At 37.4% G+C, this 10,581-nt stretch overlaps 1 protein-coding gene across 2 annotated transcripts in view; it reads right to left on the minus strand.

Annotated features, from left to right (window-relative positions):
* The window catches only part of foxk2b (forkhead box K2b), a 50,377-nt gene extending 47,008 nt beyond the window's left edge, over window positions 1-3,369 (minus strand). Inside the window, exon 1 of one of the 2 annotated variants that reach the window (XM_067381231.1) lies at window positions 2,991-3,369. In XM_067381231.1, the coding sequence (XP_067237332.1) occupies window positions 2,991-3,172 (182 nt within the window). In that variant the 5' untranslated portion in view covers window positions 3,173-3,369. Of the gene's footprint in view, window positions 1-2,249; window positions 2,911-2,990 lie in introns of those variants that run through there. The other variant, XM_067381232.1, reaches the window with a different exon arrangement.
* Between the last annotated feature and the right edge of the window lie 7,212 nt (window positions 3,370-10,581).

Raw genomic sequence — 10,581 nt, forward strand, 5'->3', positions numbered from 1 at the left:
TGCAGTGTAAATGGGGCCTATCTCTCTTACTGGTGAGGTGCTGGGGCCATAATAGCTGAAGAGATAAGCGTTTTTTATTTGATTTCTTTTTTTTTTTTTTTTGAACATATACAATTACAATAGAAAAAAATCTGAGGAAAAAAAGGATAATAGTAAAACAAAACAAAAATAAACAAAATAAAAATTCCTTATTTTTCAATATGAAAAAAAAAATCGATTTACAAGTACTAAAGTTTTTGTCATAAGTAAGCTAACAAATAACCAAACATTTGCCACAGCAATTATAACGCGGGACAAATTCAATATCACCAATGGCTATCACAGGGTTGTTTTCAGTTCCATCAGAAAATATTGTTAGTAACTAAATTACATTAGCAGTGGTCATACAGGTCAACTTGCAGCATGTGTAACTTAGTCCACGATATACGTGAAGAACAAATGACGAATCATTTTTACTGAGGTAACAAGGTGCGTTCACGCGGCCTCGTAATTCCTGTAGTTACGAGATTCTAGCTTGTAAAAAGCGTTCACGTCCTCGTAGAGATCGTAATTACAGCTGGTACGCTGGGAGTTTTCTGAAAGCTCCCACATGTATCCCAGCTAACACACGACGTAACAGTTACGTAATGTATTCGTACTTTTTGGTAATGTCATGACTTACTAACTGACAACGTAACTACGACGTCGCATGCCAGTAATTTCATTACCTTCAGATTACCATCTCACAACGTCGTCAGTACGTTCTCCTAACGTTATAAGATTACCAAGAACGTTCCAGATACGTCCTCTATTCGTAATATATTGGTAATTCCATGACTTACTAGTAACGTAACTACAACGTTGTATGCCCGTAATAATATTACCATCAAATTACCATATCACAACGTCGTCAGTACGTTCTCCTAACGTTACAAGATTACCAAGGACGTTCCAGATACGTCCTCTATTCGTAATATAATGGTCATTCCATGACTTACTGGCAACGTAACAGCAACGTCATGTGCTCGTAATTTCATTACCATCATTTACACATTCTTTATATGTTATTATTACCAGAATTTGCAATATAAAACGTGTAACTAAATGTCAGACACAAGACTGAAATGTCCCTTAAGAAAAACAAACACTTTTTTTATTGTTATGTTTACGTTAGTGCAGGTGGCCGTTAGAGTTGCCATGGCAACCGGGAAAACATTCAAGCTGCTGGAGAGGACAGCGTCGACGTTTCTCCGTGTTTCTCGTCAGTTTTATAGCAATAAAGTTCAACAACTGCGTCAGATTGGTTAAGTAACATTACCCACAGTCTACTTTAAGTACTTTTGTTAATATTTTTACCTCTGTGATTTCCTTGATCGTCTGAAATATATGTTAGCAAAATGTTAAGTTAGCATATATGTTTTTAATGATACTGAGAGCAAAACGTCTTGAATGCTTTTATTTTATGTTTCGCTGTAGGCTATATGTTTTTATTTATAGTTTGAGTGTATTTTATTATTTTTATTTGGGAGTTCATGTTCTGTGTTTTTTTCAAAATAAATGAATTGAATTAATTTCGAGTCTGCATTCATCGTTCACAGCTGTTGGAATAGCCTTTACATTAGTTTGGGCAAATGAGGACATAAATTAGGTTAAACTACTGCATGTCCGACCATAGAAAAATAAATAAATATAAGAATTACCAACTGATGACCAACACACAACTATAGATACACAACGTTGCCACGACGTCGCAGTTACTAACTGGCAACGTCACAAAGTTACGTTGTGGCGACGTATACGCACCTTTCACTTTTCCGGTTGCCACGACGTAACTGGTTACGTCGCCACGACGAAAGTTTGGTCACCAAATTACGTTGCAGTTACGTAACAGTCACGTATTTTGGTTACCACGTGGCCGCTGTACCACCTGACCGCTGTAGATTAATTTAGGCGTTGATAGTGGTGCCATGGAAACGCTTAATTCCCAGTCAAAGGACGTGAACAGCTCCGAATATAACGTCACGTGTTGTCATTTCAAGATACCGGTAAATACGAGGTGACGTGAACGCAGCTGTCTCAATTACGTTTCAAATTGCTATAATGGGCGTGCTAATGTTGTTTTCACCAGCGTCTCAGCATGACAGAGCATACGTCCATGTGAGCTAACCTTATACTTTGCACAAACATGCATAACTTTGTTCGACTGTCATGAATATATGAAATGTCCATTGACATAAAGTATAAGTTAGCCAAGCATAGATGAATCTTACCTGTCCAGGAGAAAATGAGCAACGTTGGCGTCTGTGTGCAAATTCTTTTCCGTTTTCAGCCGTCTCCATCTTTCAAAAGCATCTCCAATACAAATTCTGGTTTTATTTCGGACTTTGTCACGACGAATTTCTGAATTATAACGAGGTCTTTTTGATTTAGTAACATTAGACATTTTTATCCGACTGGAGTAGGTTGCAAAGCTGGCAACACGGATCCCGAAACACTACTGACTTCGTGATTGGTAGATAGGTGGAGGGAGGCGCGTCAGGCCAAAACACAAAATGACAACATCAACATCAGTTGAGGGCTGCTAGTCCACTTGCCGGACTACTTTTGTCAGAGATATAAGTATTTGAAATGAACATGATTTCTTAATGTCTATAGTGACACATCAGGGCCATTTTATGATTAATTGAAATATATTTTTTACAAACAGCTCCTTTAATATTCCTGTTTGCTCCGCCTTCGGAAACCGAAAATCTCGTACCACCGGTAAATTTAATGGCCCAATAAAAAATAATGAAAAACAGGACATTTTCATCACTTTATAAAAAACAACCAGGACGGCGAGGACAGGACGTGAAAAGAGGACGTTTGGTCACCCTATCTAAGCGATCCTGGGTGGAGTAACTTCCTGTTGACGTTGGAAGTGTTGTCAAACAAAGCAGAGGCTATCTAGACCCTCCCTCCCCCTCCCCTCCGCGCTTCCTGAAACAGTCATGAACGCGCATTTAACTCACCTCTCCAGCAAAAAAAGAGCCACCTGAATGTCGGATTGGAAGCCCTTCTGCCGCCGGAGTTCTCGCCACCTTTCAAAGGCTTTTCCTATGTAAATTCGGGACTTTCCGCGTTCCTTCTCCTTTTCCCTTTTCTTTTCCAGGTGTTCACTAGAACGTTGTCTCTTTGGTCGTGTTTCGGCCATATCAAGCTCACATAATCTTCCCTCTTTATGCTTCTCTCTTCTACACTAGTGATATGTCGTTCATTTTGAACGAATCTTTAATGTGACTCGGGAAGAACGAGTCGTCTCGGGGGGTGATTCGTTCAGTCGCGCATGTGCAATATTCTATAGGTTCTGTACTGCTAGTAGTAGTTCACCCCAAGTCACTGGAAGGCAAGCCTGCCTGCAACCTTTAGCCAAAAAAAGTGTAACGGCTAAAGCTAACGCTCCGCCCCCCGCGGTACGCAGGGAAGGAGACCAGAGGCTTTTTGAATGGAAGTCAATGGATGAGAGGCTTTCACTATGCTGATTAAACAGCTTTTGTGGGGAAATAGCTAATCATTTAATTAATGGACGGCTTGTTTGCCAATCTTCAGAATGTTTTACACTAAACAATACTTTCGTTGGGAACTATGTGCATATTTTAGCTTGATAAAAAAAAATATTTTTTTTAAGAGAAGGCAGACTAGGGAATATATTTCGACTGACGTCACTGCCATTACATGATAGGCTGAGAGGTGCCACACGTGATTAAGTTAGCCGTTATGCTTTTTCCAATGGTAAGAGATACAGACCCTCTTATCTCCCCATTAGCCTATATACAATCTCTGGTTCACCTGTTTCAGTCAATTCAGTCTGAGCCGGAAAGTGAATAATTAGTTCATCTCATGAGTCTTTCGGGTTTTTGAGTCGTTCCTTAATCAGGTGACAGACCCATACACTAAACCAATGTCATTTAATTCATGTCATTGTGTCCTTTTTGAGCAATCTTCTTATATTAGACCAATATGTCAAGTCTGCCTAGGAAAAGCAATTATTAAACCAGCAAACTCAAAATTGGAGTAAAAATGAACAAACTATAGGCTATAAATACTTTGTATTGTAGGCTTGGATTATTATATTATTATATAGCCTAGTGTTTATTTACAGTTAGACAGTCCAAAAGATAATCAATATTTTATTTATAACAGGGCTTTATTTATTTATAAAATAATAACACACCATAAAATCCTCAAGAAACCGTAACAAAAACATAGTGACAGAAATGTCAGAAATAGCGTATGGGTCTGTCACGTGATTAAGGAACGACTCAAAAACCCGAAGACTTTCCAGACAAGAGGTGAGTTGAGCTTATCATAGACCCAGGTAAAGAATGAATTAATCTTTTCTGTATCTTATAGCATTGTAGTTTTGTATTGTGATCATTTGTAGTGTGATCAACGTTTGCGTAAGTAGTAGATGTGTTGGGGAAGTATTAATATTTTAATACATTTTGCTAAAATTAACGAAATGACTCGAAAAAAGATTCGTTAATTTTGCTGAATGAGACTCAAAAGAACTTCCCATCACTATTCTACACACCCCCCTTCATGTGCACGCGCACTAACCCCAAAACTCCACCCCCAAATCATTCTTGTCGGTTATTGGCTGGAGCATGTTTATTATGTTTCGTGGTCCAGACTGCACCAGTTTGTTTTTGTTGCCATTTTTGGAGCTTGTGGCGACTACAGAGACCGTGTTTTTACAGTGTGTTCAGGGGACAGGCAGCTAGCGGATAGTGAGGAGATGTTTGCTGTATGTGACAAAAAATGTTTTGGCCTAAAACGCGTGACATCGCTTAGAGCACCTTTAATGTGTAATAAGACGTGTTTTGTTCAAATTCTGGGCTCAATTGCTTTTATGCACATATTATGGTTTATTAGTATGATGTTTACTTACATTAACTCACGCTAAGCATTTTAGAATGTCCTGAAAATGGGACAAAATGGCGCTCCATTTCACATTCGTTTTCCATGCTGGTCAATATATGCAGATTCATAACAGCCAGCGTTCACCATTCTCATATGTTTTTAACTGTATAATATATATTTTAACATCTTCCTCCACTATTTCCCTGTCTAGTGTAGCCTATACTGTCGGTGACCTAAAGTCCTAGAATGCATTGCGTTGCTGACGTCACGTTCCCTTGTCTGATTTTGCTATATTAGACACTTTACAAAACAGTGTTGTCTCTGAGGCATATGATACACGTGTTACTTACTCGCAGTAAATGAAGAAAGCAAGACTTTCAAACAATAACCATGTTGTATAGTAATTTGTTTACTATATGACAACTGCTTACCTGTCTAATAAAACATGTGCAAGATCGGCGTCTCTTGCTGCGTTCCAATTCGCCTACTTATACTACGCCCTAAAAGTATGTACTCTTTCTGTGAACAAAAAGTACTTACTTTTGAGTGTGTAGTAAAAGAGTAGACAAGCTTTGGGACATACTAACACGTCATACAATCGCGTCTTTTCTCTCTGTCGCATCCTGTCACCGTAAACTGCCCTGTCAATCATCTTACATCCTCCACATTTCATTTAGTTAATTTCCTACCGTATCGGAGAGAAATACAGCACGTTGATCTGCAGTCGCGGGTCTTTCATGTGGAGAACTCTCCTCATATTAATGCATAAAGATGCATTTAAAAGTTAATGGCCAATCAGATCTTCATAAAAGTCCACATTGGTATTTGCAGATGAAATATAACACGGGTAACATTAAATATATATTTTCTATCAGGTTAAACTGATTATTAGTCACTCAAATCTCTCAGCGTAGATTGCATATATCCGCCATGTTTTGTAGTTTTTTAACACTTTTTACTCGTGTTTGTAGTTCTGAACTGAATCCTCGTCCAATGCGCAATGGGTTGTGGGCAATATTAGCCTCTATAGTGTGCACGGATCCACACTTCGAAAATCTACCGGAAATAGTAGACCATCCTGGGACTTTTGGCATACTCTTTTCAACATACTATGCTTTGGGACAGACTTATTTTAATCTCACATACTATTTAGGATGGATAGTATGGACATTGGAACGCAGGGTCTGTCTATACGAAGTTCGTCGCGAAGTTCTCTCCACCTTGGAAATGTCACACCAATATTAATCCTTGTTTTGGCTCTCTTCCTGTCCCAAATTCTTCTTGGGTCATTTGATTTAGCCGTACGTTTCCGTTTCTTTAAATTACCTTTGACGACAGAAGCTGCAAACGATAACGAATAATCATGGTCCATAATTTGAAAAACAAACAACAGAGTGGACCGCTAGACGCTACAAATACTTCCGCTTGTTGCATGAGACGCACTGTGTTGCCATGGTTTCTACGGAAGTAAAACACGAATTTGACGCCATTGATAGGTGACGCGATGTCACGGGCCGTTACGCTGGTTAAAATCGTGTATTTTTCTGGATTTTCTCTGGATTTGTTGGAAACATTTGGTGGTGTATGCGAAATCTTTCATATTTGAATTTATTCAACTTTATTCTTTTTATTGATGTATTTTACGCATTTCTTTTATTAATATTCCCTTGTTATGAATCTTCTAGATCCCTTTTATGCCTTCTGTTTATGCCTTATGTTTCATGATTATTCTTTAACATGTTATTGATTTCTTTAATCAATTACTCTATATGCTCTGATATGTTTGATTATTTCCAAGATCTGGTCTCTTCTGATCGAGATGGTGTGTTTTCCTCCAGAACTGATTATGTGATGTACTTTGATATCAAAACATATCATGATATCATGTCTGTTTCCATCTCTGCAGACATGAGATAGGCTAATGCAAGATCTGTGATATTCTTTTAAAGGTCTTAAAGGTGTTAAAACAGTTGCTTAAGTCGTTAAAACGGACTTTCAGCAAAAAGAGACAGGGTTGTTTTATGTCATATTTCATTTGATTACAGACACATACGCACATACAGTGAAGATAATCAGAGTATATGCACATATTGCCTGAACCACATATTATCAGGTTTCATATTTTTAATATGAAAATGAAAAAGAGGCAGTGTTGTGTTTTATATTTTGTTGTTCATATACAGTGAGGATAACCAGAGGTGCGTTTCCCAAAGCCAACCATCATCGAAGTTCCGTAGTTATCAACAGAATTCAATGGAACTTGCGACCATAGTTGGCTAACAATGCTTTGGGAAAGAGTAGCCAAAGCGAGAACAATGTTAGTCTCTCTAATCCCCCCCTTTCTGAGAGCAGACTCTGCTCTGATTGGTCAGATGGCCTGGTCTGTTGTGATTGGTCTACTCACTTACAGCATGTGTTGAATTCCAGCTTTAAAGTGCTTGATACACAGTAATACAAATGACGGCATCGGTTTTTCTGTACCAATTCCAGTGCGAGTCCTCATCCTTTTGCAGTGCATCAAAGTGGATTTGCAGCTCAGAAAACAGCGTCTTCTCAGCATGTCGACAACATGAACCAAACTTCCAGTCTCAGCTACTAGTGTTTGAGGGTCGAAGTAGACGTTGTTCACAGGCAGCCAATGAAGACCATAGGCTGGCATTATGCACATTTTTTACATTGTTACATTGGTCTTTAACAGGAAACGAGACTGGAATTGCTTGCGACTCATTTCAGCATTTCAGAATCGTGAACTTTGATCTTTAAAATTTAGCAGACCTTTTACATTCACAAACAGCTATATTACACAATGCATGAAAGGTGTTACCCGACAAAGCATAGGGGCACGTTAATATTTAATTGATTTAGTTGATAATTCAAAAGTCAGTTGGTCTCAACTGTTTTTGCTTCAGTATCTAGAATTTACATTGGAGATCAAGTGTTAATCGTACCAAAGTAAATAAAAATGTCTTCAGAACTGAACGCTGAAATGCCGAATTCATATCACCGTGAGAATTGTGTATTGGATCATATGATCTCAACGGTGGACACCATGACAGGAATGCAAAATAACAAAGTAAAAATATCCTGAGTCACGCATACAGGGTGGATCTCTCACATTCAATGATGACATGTGTGCTGGCATTTCCAGTTCATCTGGTTTCCAGGACGGCATCTGACCAAAACAGGAGATCATAAAAGACGACGCCCCTGACTGTCATTGACCAAAAAAAACTTCATTTCATAAATGAATCTTATATGAAACATTCAAAGTAAACCACAGCATAAATCAATACAGGTGTTCACATTCAGCATTGGCAGTTTCTGTTCTTATTTGTTATAATGACAAGATTAATTACAGTGCATTTGTTAGCCAGTAAATGAAGTTAAAACTGTGGAAAAGGCAAGACATTGACAGTAAATCAATAATTAGCTTTCAGTATAGTGCAGTAATCAGTGTCCATGGGCAAGCCTGAGGTTTTCCAATGTTTTCCATAAAGTGCATGACAGGATCTCCCAAAAAGAGTCAAGAACTCTGTATGTGATACTCAACAATAAGTCTTTCATGATCAGGAAAAATTCAATGTTTAGAAATGAAGAAGAATTCAAGATTCTGCCATTAAAATTCATTGACATGATTTCACTCAATTTTTCCCATTCTGGAAGCATCCTGAGATGGTGAACACTGTTAAAGTTTTAAATTCCCAAGCTTTAAACTCCAAAAGACATGTTGGCACAATGATGGTTGACTCCAGCTGTGACACATCATCATTGGTCGTTTCAAGTGTTTCCCGGAATCCCTTCGACTTCCAAAAGTTCATATTTTCGACTTCTCCAGTCCATATTCCTCCTCCTATCTGGGTTCACTTGGGCAGGAGTTCACGGTACGGCACTGTGAGGTTCCCCAGGTACCAAAAGATCCAAAACACCAGACTAAGAAAGATGATGATCGGTCCAGACAGGATGAAGAAGTCCCAAAAACTGATAGGTGCAAAAAGACCTATGAGGAAAAGAAGCAGTCCGACTACATCAAACAGAATGGCCAAGAAGAGAAAGAGGAAGCATCGTCCTGCTCTTTCCTTGCAGTCCATCTTGGAGAAGCTCAGGTAAGGAGAGCCAACAGACGTACAGCAGGCTGATGGGCCTGAAGAATGAATGACAAAAATCTTTTCTTCATAAGGCTTTTATGAAGCAGCTCACCCACATTCTTACGTAGAGCATTTTTTTTTTGACGGCAGGTATGCAGCCACCAAAACAAGTTGAACCACCTGGTAAAGGCATGATGAAGAGGTCAAGACTCTATTTTTATACATATTTCAAAAAACTGTTTTCCTCACCATGAAAGTGGATCCACTAGAACAACAACAACTGTAAAGCAGAAGAACAGATTCAGATAATTCTACAGACAGAGAAAAGCCTTTGTAGATTCCGCATTACAAGTTGTTTGAGTTATGTAATACTCAAACAACCTGTATTGGTTACCAGGGCTGAATAGGTTACTTTTAAAATGTATTTCACTTCCTACAGATTACAAAATACATGCTTTAAAAAGTTATTTGTAACATATTTTGTTACCAAAGTTTTGTAACTTAATGTAAATACTTTAGAATACTAATAAATATGCAACAAAAGGTAATTGCGAGTTTTTATTTTACAATTCTTTTTTTCTCAGAATTTCGTAATATAAAGTTGCAATTGCGAGTTATGAAGTCAGAATTGTGAGATAAACTCAATTTTGAGAAAAAAAAGTCAGAATTACAAGAAAAGTGCAAATTGAGATATAAACTCACAACTGCGAGAAAAGTCAGAATTGCAAGAAAATAAGTGGAAATTGTGAGATATAAACTTGCAACTGCAAGGAAAAAGTCAAAATTGTGTGAAGAAAGTCAGAATTGTGAGATATAAACTCACAATTGCAAGAAAAAAAGTCAGAATTGTACATTTTTAATCTCGAAATTCTAACTAAATAACTTGCAATTGTGTTTATATCATCCAAATTCTGACTTTATAAAACACATTTGTGAGTTTAAATCTCACAATTCTGAGGGTAAAATAAGTCAAAAGAGATGCACACTCGAAATTGCGAGGAAAAAAGTCGGAATTGTGAGATAAAAGTCGCAAATTACCTTTTTTACAAAAACAAGGGACTCACAAACAACTATCACAAAACATGAAAACAGTTAATCATCCAGACAAGAGCGTTAAGATTCAATATGTACATTTCTATATGGGGCAATTTTTATAAATTCAGTCATTTTGTCATCATCTGTTATGTGAAATAACTTATTCAGGACAGTACCCAATAAAAATAACATGCAATTTTTATGATCCTTATTTTGTTAAAATTATTAAAATGTTGCATATTCTGCAAGGGATATAAAACTTATGAGCAGAAATGTAGCTTAGGATGCTTTTGCAGACTGTCAGAGTCAGAGAATCACCAATTGCTGTTTACATAAATTGCCCGTCACAGTTTACATTAATGTTTAGATTAAATAAATGACATTAAAATTCAAAGTAATCACTTTGGTAATCTAAAATACTTTTTTTGTTGTAACGATGTAATTTTGATTACCACCCATTTAAAATTTAACTGTAATGAAAGTACAGTTACTCATATTTTGTATTTTAAATACATAACTAACTTACATAGTTACTCCCCAACTAAGAAAGAAACAAGAAATTGCACATTTCAGCAAGGCA

The sequence above is a fragment of the Chanodichthys erythropterus genome, chromosome 3 (genome assembly GCF_024489055.1).
Source record: "Chanodichthys erythropterus isolate Z2021 chromosome 3, ASM2448905v1, whole genome shotgun sequence".
NCBI lineage: Eukaryota > Metazoa > Chordata > Actinopteri > Cypriniformes > Xenocyprididae > Chanodichthys > Chanodichthys erythropterus.